This window comes from Rana temporaria, chromosome 2, assembly GCF_905171775.1.
Source record: "Rana temporaria chromosome 2, aRanTem1.1, whole genome shotgun sequence".
Classification (NCBI taxonomy): domain Eukaryota; kingdom Metazoa; phylum Chordata; class Amphibia; order Anura; family Ranidae; genus Rana; species Rana temporaria.
In genome coordinates, this window is record NC_053490.1 from 20,535,057 (window position 1) to 20,558,569 (window position 23,513).

Consider the following 23,513-nt stretch of genomic DNA (forward strand, 5'->3'; position numbering starts at 1 on the left):
AAAGAAATCAGTAAAAAAATGTCTGACGATGTCAGGTACTTAATACTGGCCCCGCGCTCTAATAGATATAGACTTTATGCGGTTTTAGTGATTGCCAAAACCTCACTGGTCATAAGGTGTATAAAGCAGTGTAGCAGCTATTATAATAGGAAAAATATCTAGTTCAAATATGCTTATAGTATCAATGGTCTCATACACTGAAAAAAATAACCATTAACAGCGCTTATTTCCAGCCCTCAGTGCTCGAAATATAAATGTGTCACCACATCCTGCTAAAATCAAATAAATGAATAATGGGTCTCTAATAAAGAATGCCTATATGGGTAAATCACACAGGTAACTTATTAGACCTCAAAAGACAGAAGATAAAATCTCATAGTCCTTGATATGAAACAAAACGAATCTTCAGACAGTGATGGATGTCTAAGAGACTATCATGTACAGGTACGCAGGGTCCTCCTATCTGCCCTGATTAGAAGGGAAACAGCTTGAAAACACTTCTGCAGTAACTGTGATGGTGCAATCATTTGACACGAAGGGATCCCCCTAAGGGACCTCACTCACCAGATGGATGTCATCAGTAGGCATGGAACACTGAGTATCTCTAAGTAGTGCTTTAAGGGACAGCTGGATCTCTCCTCCTTCCTTCTAATGGCACCTGATGGTCTCTGGTAGTGCTCAAACGATTGTGATCATGTAAGAACAAAGGGGAGACTCCACATAGTGTAATGCCGTTTATTTCAACATAAAACAAGAGCTCTTCAATGTTAAGCTTACAATTAAAATTTAAATATGGCGCTGTGTCACAATCTAAGGTTAGCGTGGCTCTCGCTGATACTGCTGCCTGGGGATTCCTCCACCCGACGCCGTGAGTCCCGGGATCCCGCACACCTGATTGGATGGTTAGATCACGTGGTCACGCTCTGACGCGTTTCGTGATTGGATGTCACGTCTTCAGAGGGCGTGGCCACGTATCGTGAGCCAACCATATTTATAGCGCCGTTCATTCAAGCCGCCCGCCCTCTGCATGACATCGGCTGAATGTGTAATAAGAACTGGGGACACCCTGTGTTTTCATCCAGCTGTATATATGTGACTGGCAGTGAAGGGGTTAACCACTAGGGGGCGGAAAGGGGTTAAGTGTGTCTTAGGGAGTGATTCTAACTGTTAGGGGAGTGGCTACGTGTGACACATCACTAATTGCTGCTTCCGATGAGAGGAAGCAGACGATCAGTGACATTTCACCAGGCAGAACTCTTGTTTACAAAGGCATCCCCCCGTTCTGCTGTTCTGTGACCCATGCGCGGGACACCGGCAGAGAGTCCACGGGTCCTGTGGGCACGGTCACGAAGACCGTGGCGGGCGTGCTCTCGCTAGGGGACAGGATTCAAAGCAACTTGTGTGTGTTTTGCCTGCCTGTGCCATTCTGCCAACGTATATCTGCGTGAGGCAGTCGGCAAGCGGTTAATGATCTGACATGTTCGGCGTGACTGAAGATATCTGGTTTCTTTCACAGAATATACCCTCCAGATGTCAGGGGGCTTTATCTCTTTTACTGAATTGGCTTACTGGAGCAATTGTAAGCTCCTTCTAATTGATGCTTTCTCGTAATTGAGATTTGTGCTTCCAGTTTATTAGGCTTCCTTGGCCTAGAATTGTTGCTCGCTTTGGCAACACGCATGTGCAAAAGTCCACCATGACTGCAAGGATGTATTCAGTATGAAGCCATCAACCAACTGTTTTTTTTTTTCCTTTCTTGCATTAGAGGAACAATGGGTACATTTTAGAGCTGCACGATTAACCACTTAACGCCCGCCGCACGCCTATTTACGTCCACAGAATGGCACGTACAGGCAGATGGGTGTGTATATATACGTCCCTGCCTTCTAACGGGTCGGGGGTCCGATCGGGACCCCCTCCGCAGCGGGCGGCTTATCTCGGGGAGCGATCCGGGACGAGGGCGCGGCTATTCGTTTATAGCCGCTCTGTCGCGATCGCTCCCCGGAGCTGAAGAACGGGGAGAGCTGTATGTTAACGCGGCTTCCCCCTGCTTCACTGTGGCGGCGCATCGATCGAGTGATCCCTTTTATAGGGAGACTCGATCGATGACGTCAGACCTACAGCCACACCCCCCTACAGTTGTAAACACACACTAGATGAACCCTAACCTACAGCGCCCCCTGTGGTTAACTCCCAAACTGCAACTGTCATTTTCACAATAAACAATGCAATTTAAATGCATTTTTTTGCTGTGAAAATTACAATGGTCCCAAAAATGTGTCAAAATTGTCCGAAGTGTCCGCCATAATGTGGCCGTCACGAAAAAAATCGCTGATCGCCGCCAATAGTAGTAAAAATAAAAAAAATAATAATAATAAAAATGTAATAAAACTATCCCCTATTTTGTAAACGCTATAAATTTTGCACAAACCAATCGATAAACACTTATTGCGTTTTTTTTTTTATTTTTTACCAGAAATAGGTAGAATACGTATCGGCCTAAACTGAGGAAATTTTTTTATTTTATTTATGTTTTTGGGGGATATTTATTATAGCAAAATAAAAAATATTGCATTTTTTTCAGAATTGTCGCTCTATTTTTGTTTATAGCGCAAAAAATAAAAACCGCAGAGGTGATCAAATACCACCAAAAGAAAGCTCTATTTGTGGGGGAAAAAGGACGCCAATTTTGTTTGGTCCGGGGCTTAAGTGGTTAATCGTCAAGAATAGTTATCGCAATTTTTATTTTTGTTTTTTTTATTTTTTTTTCCCCCTTCGTTGCGATCTTGACAAAGTATTTCCCGATCTTTCTATGCAGAGAATTCTCTCTGCTCTGCTGAAGCCACAGCCCTCAAAAGAAAGGGGGGGGAGTAATCTGGGCAGTCTGCCTGCCAAGTATCGCAACATTCTTTGTCAGTGGAACTTAAAGGGGTTGTAAAGGTAAAAAAAAAATTCCCCCTAAATAGCTTCCTTTACCTTAGTGCAGCCCTCCTTCACTTACCTCATCCTTCCATTTTGCTTTTAAATGTCCTTATTTCTTCTGAGAAATCCTCACTTCCTGTTCTTCTGTCTGTAACTCCACACAGTAATGCGACACTTTCTCCCTGGTGTGGAGAAAGCCTCTTGAGGGGGCGAGCAGGAGAGTCGGGACGCCCACTAACACACAGCTTCTTTCTCTATCTGCAAAGTAGAGTGTCCTGACACTCCTGCTCACCCCCTCCCCCCTCAAGAGGCTTTCTCCACACCAGGGAGAAAGCCTTGCATTACGGTGTGGAGTTACAGACAGAAGAACAGGAAGTGAGGATTTCTCAGAAGAAATAAGGACATTTAAAAGCAAAATGGAAGGATGAGGTAAGTGAAGGAGGACTGCACTAAGGTAAAGGAAGCTATTTAGGGGAAAAAATTACCTTTACAACCCCTTTAAGTCTAAACCTTGTAACAATTTGTCCTTTACATCAAAGGAATAGATTTTAAACACTTAACTTTTTTCTGACATTTGTTGGTTTCAAGTTAAAGCGGAGTTCCACCCAAAAATGGAACTTCCACTTTTTGGAATCCTCCCCCCATTCAGTGTCACATTTGGCACCTTTTTCAGGGGGGAGGGGGGTGCAGATACCTGTCTAAGACAGGTATTTACACCCACTTCCGGGAGCAGACTCATGCGGGAGTCACGCCCTTACCCGCACCCCTGCTGTCTTCTGGGAAATGCACTGTTCCCAGGAGAAAGCGGGGAACCAGTGATGGCATGCCACGCTACTCCTGCATGTGCAGTTGGGAACCAAGCAGTGAAGCTGCAAGGCTTCATTTCCCGATTTCATCACCGAGGATGGCGGTGGGTGCAGTCGAGGGACGAGTGATTGCTCGTCCTCGGCTGCCGACATCTCGGGCGTGCTGCACAGTTAAGTGTCCATATTAAAGTCAGTGGCTTCAGTGTTTGTAGCTGCTGGCTTTTAAAAAAAAAAATTTTTAAAATTCGATGGAACCTCCGATTTTAAATGTGTGTATTTTTTTTGCTAGAAAATTACTTGGAACCCCCAAACTTATATATAATAGAGAATAAAATGGTGGTTGTTGCGATATTTTATGCCACACTGTATTTGCACAGCGGTCTTTTAAAATGCATTTTTTTGGGGGGGGGGGGGGGGGAAATTACTTTAACCGCTTAACGACCGCCGCATGTACATATACGTCGGCAAAATGGCACGGGCAGGCAGAACGACGTGCCCTCACGTCACTGCCTTTCTGCGGGTCGGGGGTCGGCTATTCGTTTCTAGCCGCCCCCTCGGGATCGCTCCCCGGAGCTGAAGAACGGGGAGAGTCGTATGTAAACACGGCTTCCCCGTGCTTCACTGTGGCGGCTGCATCGATCGAGTGATCCCTTTTTATAGGGAGACACGATCGATGACATCAGACCTACAGCCACACCCCCCTACAGTTGTAAACACACACTAGGTGAAACATAACTCCTTCAGCGCCCCCTGTGATTAACTCCCAAACGGCAACTGTCATTTTCACAATAAACAATGCAATTTAAATGCATTTTTTGCTGTGAAAATGACAATGGTCCCAAAAATGTGTCAAAATTGTCCGAAGTGTGCGCCATAATGTCGCAGTCACGAAAAAAATCGTTGATCGCCGCCATTAGTGGTAAAAAATAAATAATAAAAATGCAATAAAACTATCCCCTATTTTGTAAACGCTATAAATTTTGCGCAAACCAACCGATAAACGCTTATTGCTATTTTGGTAAAAAATAAGTCGTATCGGCCTAAACTGAGGAAAAATATTTTTTTTTATATATTTTTGGGGGATATTTATTACAGCAAAAAGTAAAAAATATTGCATTTTTTTTCAAAATTGTCGCTCTATTTTTGTTTATAGCGCAAAAAATAAAAACCACAGAGGTGATCAAATACCACCAAAAGAAAGCTCTATTGGTGGGGAAAAAAAGGACGCCAATTTTGTTTGGGAGCCACGTCGTACGACCGCGCAATTGTCAAAGCGACGCAGTGCCGAATCGCAAAACCTGGCCTGGACATTTAGCTGCCTAAAGGTCCGGGGCTTAAAGAGGAGTTCCACCCAAATTTGGAACTTCCTCTTAACCCACTCCTCTCCCCCTTACATGCCACATCATGTAATTTTTTTGGGGGGGAGTGGGGGCTTCAGCACGAGTGGGACTTCCTGTCCCACTTCCTCCTTCCTGTAGCCGACTAAGCTTAATCGCCTTCAGGAAGTGGCTGCTGTAGGCGATCGCCTAGGACACGTCACAGGTCCTAGGCGATCTCCTGGCCAATTACGCGGGGCCGCTCCGCTCGCGCATGCGCAGTGCCGCGCCGCTCGCGCATGCGCAGTGCCCGGCCGTGAAGCCGAAAGCTGTCACGGCCGGGTGCCCACACTGAAGATGAAGACGCCGGCCGGGGAGGGGGGGGAGAGGAGCGGAGCCCCGGCCGGCGCGTCGCTGGAGCAGGTAAGTGCCTGTTTATTAAAAGCCAGCAGCTACACTTTTTGTTGCTGCTGACTTTTAATAAACATACAAATGGCTGGAACTCCCCTTTAAGTGGTTAATGAATAAAAAAAATTAAAAATTTGCTAGTAAAGTTAGCCCAAGGTTTGTTTGTATAATGTGAATGATTTTATGCCGCGAGAATCGTTCTCTTTATTCTAAGCGGAAAAAAATCATGATTCCCATCTTTCCCAGAATCGTGCAGCTCTAGTACATTTTTATACTTTTATTGACTGGGTGACTGTTTGATTGCAGATTTTCTTTATTTTCTCTAGTGGCTCTTCAATAGTCAGGCAGTGTAATCGGCACTCATGCTAAAGAGCTAAAAAAAAAATAGCCAGAGCTCATCACACAGATTTGCCAATTTGCATGAATCCATGTACAGTGAGGGGGGAAGTATTTGACCCCCCCCCCCCCCCTGCTGATTTTGTATGTTTGCCCACTGTCAAAGGAATGATCTGTCTCTATAATTTTAAGAGTGGGTTTATTTTAACAGTGAGAGACAGAATAACAACAGAAATATCCAGAAATGTGCATTTCAAAAAAGTTATAAATTCTAATTAGTGAAATAAGTATTTGACCCCTTTGCAAAACATGACTTGGTGTCAAAACCTTTGTTGATGATCAGAGGTCAGACATTTCTTGTAGTTGCCCACATCTCAGGAGGTATTTTATCCCACTCCTCTTTGCAGATCCTCTCCAAGTCATTAAGGTTTTAAGGCTGATATTTGCTAAATAGAACCTTAAAGTGGACGTGGCCTAGATCTCTGTGGATACTGCAGCGATCTATCACCACAAGTGGGAGCAAATACCTGGATTATACAGGTATCTGCTCCCCACTCCCCCCTGAAAGGTGTCAAATGTGACACCGGGGGGGAGGATCCCGAAAAGCTAAGTTCCATTTTTGGGTGGAACTCCGCTTTAAAGTGGAAGTAAACCCTCCTATTGTTTTCAGCCAAGAAAGCTGCCATCTTGGCCTCTGTTTAAGCTGCAACTGCCACGATGCTGCACATGTGATCAGTTATTAAACCAGCCATTGGATGGTTTGATAGTTTGGTTGAGAGCACAAGCAAATGTGACATCTAGCATTTCCGGCATGCCGGGAATGTTAACTGTTTTTTTAAACTATCAAATAGATGTGTTTACTTCCGCTTTAAGCTCCCTCCACATATTTCTGTGGGATTAAGGTCTTAAGACTGGCTAGGCTACTCCAGGACCTTAATGATGATCTTCTTGAATCACTCCTTTGTTGCCTTGGCCGTGTGTTTTGGGTCATTGTCATGCTGGAATACCCATCCAAGATCCATTTTCAATGCCCTGGCTGAGGAAAGGAGGTCCTCACCCAAGATTTGACAGTCCATCGTCTCTTTGGTGCGTTGAAGTTGTCTTGTCCCTGTAGCAGAAGCAGTTTCCACCTGCCCTGTGCAAAAAACGGTATATGGTGCATGATCCAATAAAGCATACGAAACTAAGATGAGGTATATAAAATAATATAATAATCAAAGTCCATCTAGAGAACCTAGTGTCCATGAAAGTCCTGAGTCAAAATAATAATGGCTATAGGATACACTTGACAGTAGCACCTGAAGCAGAAGCAGACTTCTGAAAGAATCAAAAGAAAAAGACAAGATGCGCCAATCTAAGTGCAGTGAGCCGTAGTTTTATTGATAAAATAAATAAACACAGTAAAGTGGCTACTCACAAAAGGAGGGTTTACACAAGCAGTAAAATAGGATGCAGGTGGTGAGATGCAGGCGGTAGGATGCGAGCCTGGGGTCACTGTGGTGTGGCATCATCTGTAGGGTTCCCTGTCCCAGGCAGCAGCAAGCTGGCGATGTAAACACTCGAGGATTTGGGATCCAGCAGAGACGAGGAGATGCGGCGTGTGTTCCACGGTGGAGCGCAGCGTGCCGTCGTGGCACCGGAAGTGACGTGGGAGTCCAGGCCGGCCAATAGGATTACGCGTTTCACAGCGTCAGCTGTTTCTTCAGATCCATCGGATCTACAGATGATGCCACCACAGTGACCCCAGGCTCGCATCCTACCGCCTGCATCTCACCACCTGCATTCTATTTTACTGCTTGTGTAAACCCTCCTTTTGTGAGTAGCCACTTTACTGTGTTTATTTTATCATTAAAACTACGGCTCACTGCACTTAGATTGGCGCATCTTGTCTTTTTCTTTTTTTTCCACCTGCCCTGCTATTCAGTGGCATGCAATCCTGTCCTGTGTGTTGAGATGAAATGCAGCAGCATTTCATCACAGCTCACTGCTTTGCACCTTCCATCTTTGTAGTGTGAATAGGAGACACAGAAAACATTTCCCTGTGTGTCTGAATGGTGATCTGCATTCATCCATTGCGGTAAAATGCAAGTTGCCTCACTATAGAGTTGACTTGCTAAAACTGTGCAAAATCATTATTCCATGTCCTCTGTGTCAAGTTGGTGGCTGTAAACCCCTTCTACCCAGTGAGGTGATACGGAGATGAAACAAATCCTCCTACATAAGTTGTTCCTGTTTATCTGTAATCTTCTCTACATCCATTCAAAGACCAGATTTTATAAAGCTTGTCTAAGCCAGTGTTTCCCAACTCCAGTCCTCAAGGCACACCAACAGGTCATGTTTTCAGGCTTTCCATTATTTTGCACAGGTGATTTGATCAGTTTCACTGCCTTAGTAATTACCAAAGCCGTTTCATCTGAGGTAAATCCTGAAAACATGACCTGTTGGTGTGCCTTGAGGACTGGAGTTGGGAAACACTGGTCTAAGCTGTCAAGAAAAGGGGGAGGAGAGCTGAAGTCGCACTCTGCAGAGCTCAGTGAGGGGGAGCTCCAAGAGCTGATTGGAGGGGAGGGACACACCTGCCTTCACACAGGAACAACCGAGCTGTCAATCAGCTGGCTGTCCCCCCATTTCACATTTTTCTCTTGTCAGGAAAACTCTTTGCAAGTTATTCATGCCGATAGCAGAGGAATGAAGCAGCAGCCAGAAATGACATATAGTGCTCTGGTTTGATACAAGCACACACTAGTAGAGGGATTGGCTTTGTTCATATTTCATGTCTGAGGTTTACAACAACTTTAATGCTGACGCTTGTTTTTCTACTCTGATTGTGCTTACCTTTTTTTTTTTTTTTTTTTTAATTAGAGCGAGGACTAGGTGATGGCCCCACGTTTTATACCTATGAAGAAGGCTTGTCTCATCTCACTCCTGAAGGACAGGCCAACTTAGAGCGGTTTGAAGGCATGTTGGCCGGCTCCGTAGGCCCACACACAATGGCCGGCGTCCGGACTGACGGTTCTGCTGTGGAATTTGAAGGTGAATTTAAAAGCACTTGTTAAATTTCGCTTTTAAATGTGTAAAAAAAAAAAAAACACGCATTAAACAGCAAGTGTTCTGTATTCAAAAGACAAGTATGGGTTTTCGTTTTTATTTCATTTTTTTTTTTGTAGTTTCATACTTGCCTCGTGGATGGAGCATCCGACCGATGCTGCAGCTGTTCCCAGGCGTCTCTGCAGTGAGAACCAAGCCACCGAACATTGCTGATGGCTCGGTTCTCACTCCTCCCGAGCAAAGAGATGCTGACTGTCAGCATCTCTCCTGCTCTGATCCTCCACGCTAATTGGAGCACTGAGCTGTGAAGGGGCGGGGAGCAGGCGTCTCAGCTTGCTGAGACTGCCATCAATCAAGGCAGCTTGACTTGGAAGTCGGGAAGACGCACTACCTTGACTGATGGTAGTGATGTCAGCGGGCATCGGTTCAGACCGATCTCTGCTAAAAAAAAAAAAGGGGGGGGCGGGTCTAGGGAGTGCATAACTAACTGCACTCCTGTTACCCAGAGGAGAAGCTCAGATCAAGCTCAGGCTGGACTTCTCCTTTTAAAGCGGAGGTTCACCCGAAAATCAACTTTCTTTATCGTACATCACGGGACACAGAGCAGCATAGCCATTACATATGGGTTATATAGTGTACCTTCAGGTGATGGACACTGGCACTCTCCGACAGGAAGTTCCCTCCCTATATAACCCCCACCCATAGTGGGAGTACCTCAGTTTTTTCGCCAGTGTCTTAGGTGTTGGTGCACGTTGAAGGTTGTGCCTGCAGTTTGTCCTTGGGACCAGGGCCAGCCGACCGGATCCGTCCAAGGTGCTTCATAGCCAAAGTGGACGGTACCCGGGCCCCAATTCGTGGATGGGGTTTTGCCTATAATGCCTCTCCTTGGAGGGCTGGACTCTGGGTTCCAGGACTGGGTTTTTTAACCTATGAATACCTGCTGCCAGTAGTGCTGTATAGGTCCAGGTGTGTGGTGTTCCTGACTTGGACCCCGGTCCCTGAAGGTCTATGACCATACCCACGGTGAAGGGGGAAGATTGGGCCTCTTGCATGAGCAATACCCTGCGGCGTGGAAAGGTAAGCGGGGGGCCTACGGAACTTGGTTTGTCAGTGGGCTCCCCACAGGGGACTCTGGGGAAAAGCCTTTTTTATGCCTCTGTGCATGGGCTAAAAGAGAAACCACAAAGTCTGCATGACTGGATGGCTCAAACACCCAGGTATACTGTTCCTCTGGCTGGGCTAATAGACTGCTGCTGCTGCTACAAGGTGTTTTGCTCCATGAAATGTAAAAGGGAGCATGTCAGGTTTAAATTACTTACTTCCTGATGTCTGTGTGTCTCCAGCAGCTCCCGGGCTCCTCTCCCCACATGGATTCTGCTTCCTGCTTCCTGGGAGCGGCGTCGGGAGCGCGTGCGCGCGCACTGTTATAGGCGCCGACGCTGCGTGGAGGGGCGGGGGACGCCCAGGGAGTTCCCTCCCCTCTGTACATCAGAGGGAAAAACTCTATTTAGCCTGTCAGTTTGCTGTAGGCTGTGGAGGGACACGGAGCAGCGATGCTGAGCTGAGCAGGATAGGTTTGCCTATGTTATGCTGACACAGTGACACCTAGTGGCCGTTTTTTTGTACACACCTTACTAAAGAGCTGTTTAAGCTCATATTTTCTCTGAAAAGCCGGTGTACTAAGTAGCAGTCAGAGTACTTAGTATTTGGTACTCTCTTAGCCCAGCATTAAGGGAAGCAATATTAGGATATGATTAAGCCCTTGGGGCTCAATATTGCTATCTCTTGTTAGGTTTTGGGAAGTTTAGTTTCTGTCTAACATTACCCTAGCCTAAATTTTTTTCCTCATTTATTTAAATGTGTGTTTTTCTCCAGCTATTACAGTTAGTTGTATATTAGCGGAGTATCTCAGATTTGTTATTATGGCTCCTAAGGGTGCAGGGAACGCTAAAAATGCTAAAGGTGTTAAAAAGCCGAAGGGTTCCCCATCGGGCTCGGAGGATATTTCCCAGAATCCACCTGCCCCTACCTCCCCGGAGGATCCGGAGGTTGCTGCCCTGGGTGAGCCATCGGGGTTGCTAGGTGCTATGGCGGGCCCTATTCAACCAACTCCTTCCTATGTCACGGAAGAGATGTTAGCCTCCACCTTGGGTGGATTTGAAAAGAGGATGGCCGCTCTTATTACGGCCTCTTTATCCGGGAAGAAGCGGGCTAGGTCCCCGTCTCCCAGGTTTGAATCTCCTGAGGAAGATGTCCTTTCCACTGAGGAATTGGAAGATACAGGAGACCAGGCTGAGGATCATCTGGACCATTTGGGTTCTGAAGATTCTACTATAGAAGAACCTTTTTCAGCTTCTCACGCAGAAAAATTGTGGGTTCAGTCCTTAACGGATATGGTGCGGTCAGCTTTTAAAATGCCTTTGCCTCAGCCTCTGGCCTCCGCTGTGTCCTCATTGGGCTCCCTAAAAGCGCCCCAAGCTAACCTGGTGTTCCCGGTCCATCCTTTGTTAAAGGACCTGATATTTCAGGACTGGGTTAAGCCAGACAGGATTTTTTTGCCTCCTAAAAGGTTCGCAGTTATGTACCCTTTAGAGGAGGAGTTTTCAAAAAAATGGGCTGTCCCCACTGTTGACGCAGCCATATCATGTGTCAATAAAGCTTTAACATGTCCAGTGGACAATATTCACATGTTCAAAGATCCTGTGGATAAAAGGCTTGAGACCTTACTAAAGGCATCCTTTTCCACAGCGGGGGCAGTGGTCCAGCCAGCTGTAGCTGCCATTGGCGTCTGCCAGGCTTTAAAAGACCAGGCCAAGCAGGCCCTAAAGGACCTCCCGGCTCAACAGGCTCAGGACTTAGCCGATCTACCTAGAGCCTTATGTTTCGCGGTAGACGCTATCAAGGATTCAATCCAACAGGCGTCCCGCCTATCCCTGTATTTGGTCCACATGAGAAGATTACTTTGGTTAAAGAACTGGTCTGCAGAAACCCCCTGCAAAAAACTCCTTACAGGATTCTCCTTTCAAGGAGAGAGATTGTTTGGAGAAGATCTTGACAAATATATTCAAAAGATCTCTAGTGGTAAGAGCACCCTTTTGCCGGTTAAGAAAAGGTTCCGAGCTCCCTCTTTTAAGCGCCCAACCTCTCCAGTTCCAGGGCCCTCATTCTCTAGGCAGTATCGACGGCCTCCTGGACGCGCAGCTGCAAACAGGCCCCAGGGGCAAGCTGCAGGGAATAAGAGACCGTGGAACCGTAAGCCGGTTAAGGCTGCCCCTAAGGCAGCCTTGTGAAGGGGCGCCCCCACTCTCTCGAGTGGGGGGAAGACTCCGGTTGTTCTCGGAGTTGTGGGGGGCCCAAGTTACCGACCAATGGGTTCTGTCCTCAGTAACTCAGGGGTACAAGCTGGAGTTTCGGGAGTTCCCCCCTCCTCACTTTCAAATGTCAAGACTTCCAGGCGACCCTCAGAGACAGGCATCGCTTCTGTCCGCCCTAGAGCGACTCCTATCTCAAGGAGTGATTATGGAAGTACCAGCAGGGGAGCAAGGACAAGGGTTTTACTCAAACCTCTTCGTTGTCCCGAAGCCAAACGGCGACGTCAGGCCTATTCTGGACCTAAAGTTATTAAACCGCTTTTTAAGAGTCCGGTCTTTTCGAATGGAGTCCATTCGTTCGGTGGTGGCCGCCCTCCAAGGAAAGGAGTTCTTGGCCTCCATCGATATAAAGGACGCATACCTGCACGTTCCGATTTTCCCAGGCCATTACAGGTATCTGCGTTTTGCCCTAAACTATCGGCATTATCAGTTCGTGGCTCTTCCGTTCGGACTAGCCACGGCCCCTCGGGTTTTTACGAAGATCCTGGCCCCCGTATTAGCCATCCTAAGGGAACAGGGCATTCTGATCATGGCCTACCTAGACGATCTTCTGGTAGTCGACCACTCAGCGGCCGGTCTAAATCGGGCAGTGTTGCTAGCAGTAAACTGCCTAGAGTCCCTGGGTTGGGTTCTAAACCGGGACAAATCGGCTTTACAGCCCACAAGAAGGTTGGAGTATCTAGGTCTGATTTTAGATACAAGACAACAACGGATCTTCCTGCCCCAGTCCAGAGTGGACTCGATAAGGGAGTTAATCCACATAGTCCTAAGCAGCACAAGGCCATCTATACGCCTCTGCATGCGCCTGTTGGGAAAGCTAGTGGCCACCTTCGAGGCAGTGCCCTATGCCCAGATCCATTCTCGGAGGCTACAGGGAGCAATTCTCGCGGCCTGGGACAAAAGACTCCAGGCCTTGGATCTTCCCATTTCCCTTCCCTATGCGGTAAGGCAGAGCCTGTGTTGGTGGCTAGTCACAAAAAATCTTCTGAAAGGAAGATCGTTCAATCCCCCCTCATGGAGGATAGTAACCACGGACGCCAGCCTATCAGGCTGGGGTGCAGTCCTAGACGATTTAACCCTACAGGGGAAATGGTCAAGGGCAGAATCAGCCCTACCCATAAATGTCTTAGAGATTCGAGCAGCTCGGTTGGCTCTTTTGGGCTGGACGGAGGTTCTGCAGGGCTCCCCAGTAAGGGTACAATCCGACAATGCCACTGCCGTAGCTTATATAAACCACCAGGGTGGCACCAGGAGTCAGGCAGCCCAAAGGGAGGTAGATCGGATCTTTTCATGGGCAGAAGCCCATGTCCCCTGCATCTCAGCTATCTTTATCCCCGGGGTGGACAATTGGCAAGCGGACTTCCTCAGCCGCCAACAGATGTCCCCAGGGGAGTGGTCCCTCCATCCCGAAGTGTTCCAGGTCATTTGCCGGAAGTGGGGTACTCCGGAGGTGGACATTATGGCGTCCAGATTCAATGCCAAAGTAGCAAACTTTGTCTCTCGAACGAGGGATCCATTGGCCTGCGGGACAGATGCCTTGGTGTGTCCTTGGCATCAGTTTGCGCTAATCTATGCCTTCCCTCCAATACGGATGCTACCCCGTCTTCTTCACAGAATTCAAAGGGAACGCAAGCCAGCGATTCTAGTGGCCCCAGCGTGGCCCCGAAGACCTTGGTACTCCTTGATAAAAAGGATGACCGTAGAGGAGCCTTGGGTCCTCCCTCTACGTCCGGACCTCCTCTCACAAGGGCCATTCTACCACCCTGCCTTACAGGCCCTAAATTTAACGGCCTGGCGGCTGAGTCCCTGATTCTCAGAAACAGAGGCCTTTCAGGGCAGGTCGTTTCTACCCTTATAAACGCAAGAAAACCAGTTTCCAGGTTAATATACTATAGGGTGTGGAAGGCCTATATTACCTGGTGTGAAACCAGGAAATGGGATCCCCGCAAATATACTATTGGGAGAATCCTGGAGTTTTTACAGTTGGGAGTGGAAAAAGGTTTGGCGGTCGGCACAATCAAGGGGCAGGTGTCTGCCTTGTCGGTCTTCTTCCAGAGATCGTTGGCTGCCCATTCCTTAATGAAATCCTTTTTACAAGGTGTTATTCGGGTGAATCCCCCGATTAAAGCTCCCCTGTATCCTTGGGATCTAAATTTGGTTCTATTGGCCTTGCAAAGGCAGCCCTTTGAGCCCTTATCCGTGATTCCTTTGGTCCTTTTGACTAGGAAACTAGTGTTTCTGGTGGCCATGGCATCCGCCAGAAGGGTGTCGGAGTTGGCAGCCTTGTCATGTAAGGCACCTTATTTATTATTGCATAAGGACAGGGTCGTTTTGCGGCCGCTTCCGTCCTTCCTGCCTAAGGTGGTATCAAATTTTCACCTTAATCAAGATGTGATTCTTCCATCATTTTTTCCAAAGCCTTCTTCTAAGGAAGAGAGGTTACTACATTCCTTGGATGTAGTTAGAGCTGTAAAGATTTACTTGGAAGCTACAGCCCAGGTTCGTAAGACGGACGTCTTATTCATTCTGCCGGAAGGGCCCAAGAAGGGCCAGGCAGCGTCTAAGGCCACTATTGCTAAGTGGATTAGGCAGACGATTATTCAGGCCTATGGCCTGAAGGGGAAGAGTCCACCCTTATCGGTTAAGGCTCATTCCACTAGAGCTATAAGTGCCTCTTGGGCAGCGTATCACCAGGTCCCTATGGCTCAGGTCTGCAGGGCAGCAACCTGGTCATCTGTCCACACATTTGCAAAATTTTATCAAATGGACGTTAGGAGGAACGCTGATTCAGCCTTTGGGCAGGCGGTACTGCGGGCCGCAGTTTAATCTCCTCTTGTCCGGTGGCACCTCTTGTTTGGTTTTTTCTGGTTGTCTCCCTCCCCTCATGGAGCATTGCTTGGGGACATCCCATATGTAATGGCTATGCTGCTCTGTGTCCCGTGATGTACGATAAAGAAAAAGGGATTTTTATTAACAGCTTACCTGTAAAATCCTTTTCTTGTAGTACATCACGGGACACAGAGCTCCCACCCCTCTTATGGGGAATTTTGGGATGCATATTGCTTGCTACAAAACTGAGGTACTCCCACTATGGGTGGGGGTTATATAGGGAGGGAACTTCCTGTCGGAGAGTGCCAGTGTCCATCACCTGAAGGTACACTATATAACCCATATGTAATGGCTATGCTGCTCTGTGTCCCGTGATGTACTACAAGAAAAGGATTTTACAGGTAAGCTGTTAATAAAAATCCCTTTTTTTTGTCACTAGATCCAGCATACTGCTGACATCTGCAGTATGCTGGAATTTTTTATTTTTTTTTTGTACTTATCGTTGTTGCCGTATCTCTTCTCCGGCTCCGAGCGGGGAATCCGTCGGGGAATGGGCGTTCCTAAATCAAGCTCAGTTGATTGACGGGCTTGATAAGTGCGTCACGCCATCCGGAAATAGCCGACGTGATTCTCCGCTGCTTACGGCGCCTGCCGTGTAGAGCTGACTGCGCAGGCGCCGTAAATTGCCGAGAGTCACGTCAGCTATTTCCGGAAGGTGTGACGCGGTATCCAAGCCCGTCAATCAACTGCGCTTTATTTAGGAACTCCTATACCCGGAAGGATATGCCGCTCGGTGCAGAAGAAGAAATACGGCAACAACGATATTTACAAAAATAAATGAATAAATACAGCATACTGCAGATGTCAGCAGTATGCTGGATCTAGTGACAAAAAGTTGATTTTCGGGTGAACCACCGCTTTAAAGTATATGTGGTCACTGCATACACTTTCATTTTAGAACATCAGCATTGTAGAAACAATGCAAATAATTAAACAAAAGAAAAATACTTGTCTGCCGACTGTCAAATTCCACAACTTCCTTTTTTTGCATCCTACATGTATTGCAGTTTCTCCCCCTACTGTTTACATTCAATTCCTAAAGACTACATATCCCACGGTAACAGCATCTCTGTAGTTAAGAAGGCATTCTGTGACACAGCATTGCCTACTCGCAGGGAATAGCGACTACGTGTCACAGAATTCATGGAAGTAAATGTGTGGGATTCTTCAAAGGAAGTTTACAAGACTGTTCAAGTGAATAGAAGTATGCTAAAACAAATCGAAATGCAATGTGAAAACAAATAAAACATTTTTACGTTTTGACCATAGATACACTTTGATAATGGTTAATTTCATGCAAACTTGGAGACTACTGGTTGGAATAGTGCAGTAGAATGCGTATGCTTTCTTAATTCAGAATTTAACCTTTCGTCTAGCAACCCCTTTCCCACAACAATCAACATCCCCCCCCCCCCCCAAAAAACGCAAACTACAGTGCATTCGGAAGGTATTCACTTTGCTTTACTTTGCCCACATTTTATGTTGCAGCTTTATTCCAAAATGGATTAAAATTGTTATTTTACTCAAAATTCTACAAACAATACCCCATAATGACAACGTGAAAAAAAAAATCCCATGTACATAAGTATTCAGTCTTTGCTCAATACTTTGAAATGCCTTTGGCACCAATTGCAGCCTCAAGTATTTTTGAGTATGATGCTACAAGCTTGGCACACCTTTTTTTGGGCAGTTTCTCCCATTATTCTTTGCAGGACCTCTCAGGCTCCATCAGGTTGGATGGGAAGCGTTGGTGCACAGCCATTTTCTGATCTCTCCAGAGATGTTCAATCGGGTTCAAGACTGGGTTCTGGCTGGGCCACTCAAGGACGTTCAGAGTTGTTTTGTAGCCACTTCTTTGTTATCTTGGCTGTGTGATTACGGTCATTGTCCTGTTGTAAGATGAACCTTCGCCCCAATCTGAGGTCCAGAGCGCTCTGCATCGGGTCAAAAAAAAAACAAAACACAAGGACGGGGATGAGGCTCATCCGGGGGTAGAAACTACAAGTAGTATAAATCCCCCATTCATGTATCTTGCACACCGTCACCATTGGGGGGCCTAGGCACTTTAACCCCCTAGGTATGTTCCTCTGAATCAATGTGTGTGTGTATAATCAACAAGAAATTCTTCAAAGAGGAGCAAGGGTGAGACTATATTAATTTATTAAATATACGCATATAAAATCTTATTCAAAAATGATTACCAAAAAATTACAAAGATTACACCCACTTCCACCGCATTCAATTGAAAATTAGACACTTGTCTAAGACGGAACACATGTGGCCACCAAAAAGCCATACACATCAAATATCACTCCTGCCAGAGTACTCCGCTCATCCGTCTCAACTGGATACTGTCTTCAAATTTAAAGTTAATCCAAGAGTGTTGAAAGTTCTTTACGGAGTCTCCAGAATAATACAATTACGGTATCACCGTTTAGCCAAACACAGGAAGAAAACAGTATAGCACACTGCTAGCACAATTATGGGCAGACAGGATACACACTGAACTAGTCCTATGAATTGCTCATGACAGAGCGGTTGGATACCATAGATGGTTAATTAGGGAGCAGACGGCTAAACATGAATGGACTTACCCATAGTATTAATGGTGGTAGATTGTAGCTCACCGTTAGATGTCTGTTTTCAATCCCTTCCCTTCATAAAGTTCAGATGGAAGGTAGATCCAACCCGTTCATTAGGGTGAAGTGCAGAAATTCAGTAATGGGATGTATCGAGTGTCCATGTATGTCCTGTTTGAATAGAGTAGTGTCTCATCAGACAGACATTCCATATAGATTTGTGCAGCATCTAGTGCAATGTTGTGCAGCCTGATATACGGCGACCTTGCCGGCGCTGTTCAGAAGTTAAATCGGGAGGATATTGGAACTGGTGAGATGGTCAGCTGGGTGGGTGAAGTATCCGTGTCCTTACTAAGGCTAAGCAAGGATGTATTTCTTGAGGGCTGCACCATTGAACACGATTTTGCGCGTGTTCTGCGACACACCGTAACGTGAACCAAGCCTTGGACTGGGGTGCCTCAAGACTGAAAATACTTTTTAAAGGCGCCCGACTAGAAAAAGGTTGAGAAACAAGCGAAACGCCGTCAGCATCATGCCAGCCTTAGTAAGAAAGAGGAGATCGATGCTCCAGGTGGAGACTTTGGCAGTAAACCACCCTACAGAGATCCCAGGTGCAGGCAATGCAATCAGCAAAGCAGGAATAGCAAGGATGTATTTCTTGACAGACGCACTCTTGAACAATAGTTGCCTTTATTTAAAATGGGAACAGCACTACAAGCCACAGCAATCGAACCTCGGACAGCTGACGCGTTTCACAGTATATCTAGTGTTTAGTCGTAGCTCATGACTAAACGATAGTGTGAAACGCGTCAGCTGTCCGAGGTTTGATTGCTGTGGCTTGTAGTGCTGTTCCTATTCTAAATAAAGGCAACTATTGTTCAAGAGTGCGTCTGTCAAGAAATACATCCTTGCTATTCCTGCTTTGCTGATTGCATTGCCTGCACCTGGGATCTCTGTAGGGTGGTTTACTGCCAAAGTCTCCACCTGGAGCATCGATCTCCTCTTCCTTACTAAGGCTGGCATGATGCTGACGGCGTTTTGCTTGTTTCTCAACCTTTTTCTAGTCGGGGCGCCTTTAAAAAGTATTTTCAGTCTTGAGGCACCCCAGTCCAAGGCTTGGCTCACGTTGCGGTGTGTCGCATAACACGCGCAAAATCGTGCTCTTTCCTGACAGACAAATGCTCTGCTCTTTAGGGGTACCATTAATTCTTAATGGTACCCCCACACATTGGAAAATGTGGGGGTGCTTTTGCTGCAGTGCAATTAAAAAAAAAAAAAAAACGTTTTGGGACTTGTTTCCCTGCATTTTGTGGGTACGGAAATTAATGGACTGCCCTACATGCAGCTACACAGATGTGAACCAAGGGCTTGTTCACATGTCATAGGGGCGGTAAAACCACATGGTTGAGCTGTTTTTACCACCCCCAACTTCTCCACCTTTAGCTGCAGAGGCAGCAGCTGAGGGTGTTCACATGCTGTGGCTGCAACTGGAGGTATACAGAGGGTGAATAGGACTGCACTGCAACTACCCCGCAAATGTGTGCATTGCACAGTTGTGGTGTAGTGATGCTGCATTTACAGGCTTAAAACAGGTGGTAAAGAGGCAACATTATGCCTCTTTACCGCCTGTCAATTGCCTCTGGAAAGTGATCTGTGCATGGATTGCTTTTCAGAGGAGCAGCAGTCCTTGCTGCCATCAAACAAGCCCTACAAAAACCATTCTGATGGTACATGAATTGTGGGGGTGGGGGGGGGGTCAGGATTAAACGTAACATACATACAGACACATGCTTACACACACACACACATTTACACACACACACACACACACACACACATTTACACACAGAAACATGTATAAAGCCATTTTAAAATGAATCTAGCTTGTAGCTCAGTACCTTTCCAGATTCCTCATTCAGCCAGGTACTGCACTCTAGGGGGAAGCAGAGAGCACAGCACACTCCTCTGCACTTTACTTTCACTTTTGAAGCCAACATGGCTTCTCACAGCTTCTCATAGCTTCTCACAGTTCGGCAGGAGATCGGGCTCATCTGACAGCCTTCTCTCCACTGACCCCGCGGCACACCTGAGAACCTCTGACGGCACACTGGTTGACAAAGGCTGACATAGAATATAATATAGATTTACTGATGGAGTCATTCACAGGGTTTAAACCACCCCCTTGTGAAAAGTAAGTCTCTCCCTTTATCCATAGTCTTATTGCAAGAGTTATAGATGGAGGAGAAAATTGTGTGTCATACACAGGACAAGGATTCCAAAAATGCTGATAGATTGCATTCATTGAGTCCCAGGGGCTGCATACTATTCAAATTAAAAATTCACATCTTCTCCTTCTGATTATAGGATTTTATCAAAGTCTCCCCTCCTGGGGGGGGGGCAAGTTGAGTCTGTAAATTCCCTTTACAGGTAAGGCCAGTAGGCTCACCTCCATAGAATTTAAGAAAATGCAGAGAGTGGACGTTCATCATCCCTTTTTGATGATGCTTTGAATGTGTTCACCAACTCTGACTTTGAGCTGTCTCGGTCTTGCCCAGGAGGTATATCTTTCCACATGGGCAAGTCAACAAATACATGACACGGGTTGTTGAACAGTTGATAAAGCTGTTGATTTTAAGGTGTTTTGTGCCGTCAGAGTTGAACACATTGATCCTATACACAAACTTGCAGATATTGCATCTACCACAAGTATGCATACCCTTTAGGGGAGGTAAATCGGTAAGCCAATTGGGTTTAGGTTGTCTTTGATATTCAGAGTGGACAAGATTATCCTTAACCACTTAAGGACAGAAGGTGTTTTTCAGATTCTGCGTTTACAAGACTAAAACAGTTTTCTTTGCTAGAAAATTACTTAAAACCCCCCAAAATTATATATATTTTTTTCTAACACCCTAGAGAATAAAATGGCGGTCATTGCAATACTTTTTGTCACACCGTATTTGCGCAGCGGTCTTACAAGCGCACTTTTTTTGGAAAAAATTCACTTCTTTGAATTAAAAAATAAGACGACAATAAATTTGGCCAAATTTTTTTATATATTGTGAAAGATAATGTTACGCCGAGTAAAATGATACCCAACATGTCACGCTTAAAAATTGCGCCCACTCGTGGCATGGCGTCAAACTTTTACACATAAAAATCTTGATAGGCGACGTTTAAAAAAATTCTATAGGTTGCATTTTTTGAGCTACAGAGGAGGTCTAGGGCTAGAATTATTGCTCTCGCTCGAACGATCGCGGCGATACCTCACTTGTGTGGTTTGAACACCGTTTATATATGCGGGCGCTACTCTTGTATGCTTCTGCGCGCGAGCTCGTCGGGACGGGGCGGTTTAAATTTTTATTTTTTTTTTATTTTTTTATTTATTAATTTTATAATTTTTCACACTGAAATAATAATAGGAATAAAAGTGATACATTTTTTTTCTTTTTTATTACAAGGAATGTCATGCTTTTACAAGTCATCCCTTGTAATAGAAAAAAGCATGACAGGTCCTCTTAAATATGAGATCTGGGGTCAAAAAGACCTCAGATCTCATATTTAGACTTAAATGCAAGAAAAAAAAAAGGAAAATTTGTCATTTAAAAAAATGACGACAAAAAAATTTGTCTCTAAGATGCTGGGCGGGACTGACGTTTTGACGTCACTTCCGCCCAGCAAAGCTATGAGGACGGGTGGGGGCCATCTTCCCCTCACTCGAGTCCTCACTGAAGAGCCGGCAGCATCCGATCTCCTCCGCCGCTACCGACGGCTCCGGTAAGCGGCGTCGGGCGCGGAAGAGAGGGGGGGCCCTCTCCCTCCACCGATAGCGGCGAATCCGCCGCCGAGACCGCCATTATCGTTTACACGTCCGCCCACAGAAGAGATGGATACCTCGGTTGTGGCAGCAGCTGCTGCCGTTACCGAGATATCCATCTTTAAAAACAGGACGTATATATACAGTGGGCGGGCGTTAAGTGGTTAAAGGATCACTAAAGGAAAATATTTTTTTGGCTAAATAGCTTCCTTTACTTTACTGCAGTCCTGGTTTCATGTCCTTACTGTTCGTTTTTGCTTTGAAGTTGCTGTAATTCTGCTCTGATCTCCACACTTCCTGCTTGTCTGGCTCCTTATGAAAAATCTCATGGCAGCTTTTCACTGTGGTCCAAGCTGTGTGTCTAAAACTCCTCAGAACGGATTCATTTTAAAAACAACACTGCCCTGGATTTGTTTGTTTTTGTTCTGTGTCTCTCTCTACTTCACAAAAACCTGAAACCAGTTTAAAAACGAAAGTGAAACTAGAGGCACATTATGATTGATTTTTATCTATTTTTAATCATTTTTAAAAGGAATCCGTTAACTTTTATGTCTCTATACCCTGTAAACAGTCATTTCAGAAAAACATTTTTTTTCCTTTAGTGACCCTTTAAGGTTGGCAAGGGGCGGTCACTGACGATGTTGCTTAAAATTGGTGCCTCTGACAAAATATGCCAGTGATGGCCAAGAATATTTTTAACTTGGTCCCATTGAGCCCCATAGTTAGTAGTTATCCGAATTGGAGTTTTTTTTTGCAATGTCTGTGGACTCGCCGTTTCCTTGCTTACCAAGAGATCTTTCCTGTTGGTTTGGAAGGCTCTTTTTTCCGCCTTCCGTATGCATCCGTGTGAATACCCCCTCTCTCTCGAAATATCCCATAAAGTTCTTGTGCCTCAATCTCAAAGTCATCCTCATTCAAGCAGTTCCTCCTTGTTCAGAGAAACTGCCCGACCGGGATCCCCCGGATGAGTGACCTCGGATGGTGGCGAATAGTAAATTATTTGCAGCAGTTTCCTTCCTAAAAGTTTTTGTTAAGAGTTTATCTTTCACATATATCATCAAATCAAGGAAGGGGAGGGTTTCACTGTAATGCGTGTTTCTATTATTGAGATATAAGTTACTCGAGAGTCAATCCCCCCCCCCCCCCCCCCCCCCGATCATGATCACAGCCTCAATGTACCGCAGCCACAGAAGACTGTGGCTGAGGTACATTGACCAGGTGTACACGACCTCATGCTCCCACAGCCCGAGATGAAGACGGGCGTACGGGAGAGCCCAGGGATCTTCACAAAAGTTCTGGCAGAAGCTCTAGCCCCGTTAAGAGTCAGGGCCATTACGGTAATTCCATATTTGGACAACCTCCTGTTTGTAGCCAATTCAGTCCAGGAAATGGAGAAAGACGTGCGGGAGGCACAGAGTTTTCTCTCTTCTCTCGGGTGGCTAATCAATGACAAATCTCAACTGATCCCATCTCAGGAAGTCCTGTACCTGGGGTACAGGGTTTCTTCAGTGGAGAAGATCTTTCTCCCCAAAGAAATTTCAAAAGTGGATCAAGCAGTAGCCCAGCTGCAGTCCAACCAGGTAGCCACGGTCAGAGGTAATGAGGGTGCTGGGTCTGATGATAGCATGTTTCCCAGCCGTACCTTGGAGCGAGATTCCATCAGCGTCCTTTACAGGGACTTATGCTCCGCTATTGGAGCGGCCGAACACAGGATCCAGATATCCAGATGCCCATTTCATCCAGGCTCAAGAGGACTCTGTGGTGGTGGCGAGCACATCACAACCTAGACAAAGGTTTAGCTTGGACCCAACCTACGACCACAGTGGTGACTACCGACGCCAGTGCCTGGGGGTGGGGAGCCCACCTGGAAGAAACTGTGGCCTGGGGGGCATGGTCACCAGTAGAAGCAAGTCAGTCCTCAATACAAAGAGAGCTCTTGGCAATCCTGAGGATGATAGAGGCATTCCACGCAAGGATAGAGGGACAGCATCTGCAGGTTCGCACAGACAACGCGGCAGCTGTCG

General features: G+C 46.2%; 1 protein-coding gene across 1 annotated transcript in view; it reads left to right on the top strand.

The window, feature by feature from the left end:
- CLNS1A (chloride nucleotide-sensitive channel 1A) overlaps window positions 1-23,513 on the top strand; it is a 74,120-nt gene that overhangs the window by 18,273 nt on the left and 32,334 nt on the right. The window contains exon 5 of the mRNA XM_040339953.1: window positions 8,651-8,821. Coding sequence (XP_040195887.1) covers window positions 8,651-8,821 — 171 coding nt within the window. The remainder of the gene's footprint in view (window positions 1-8,650; window positions 8,822-23,513) is intronic.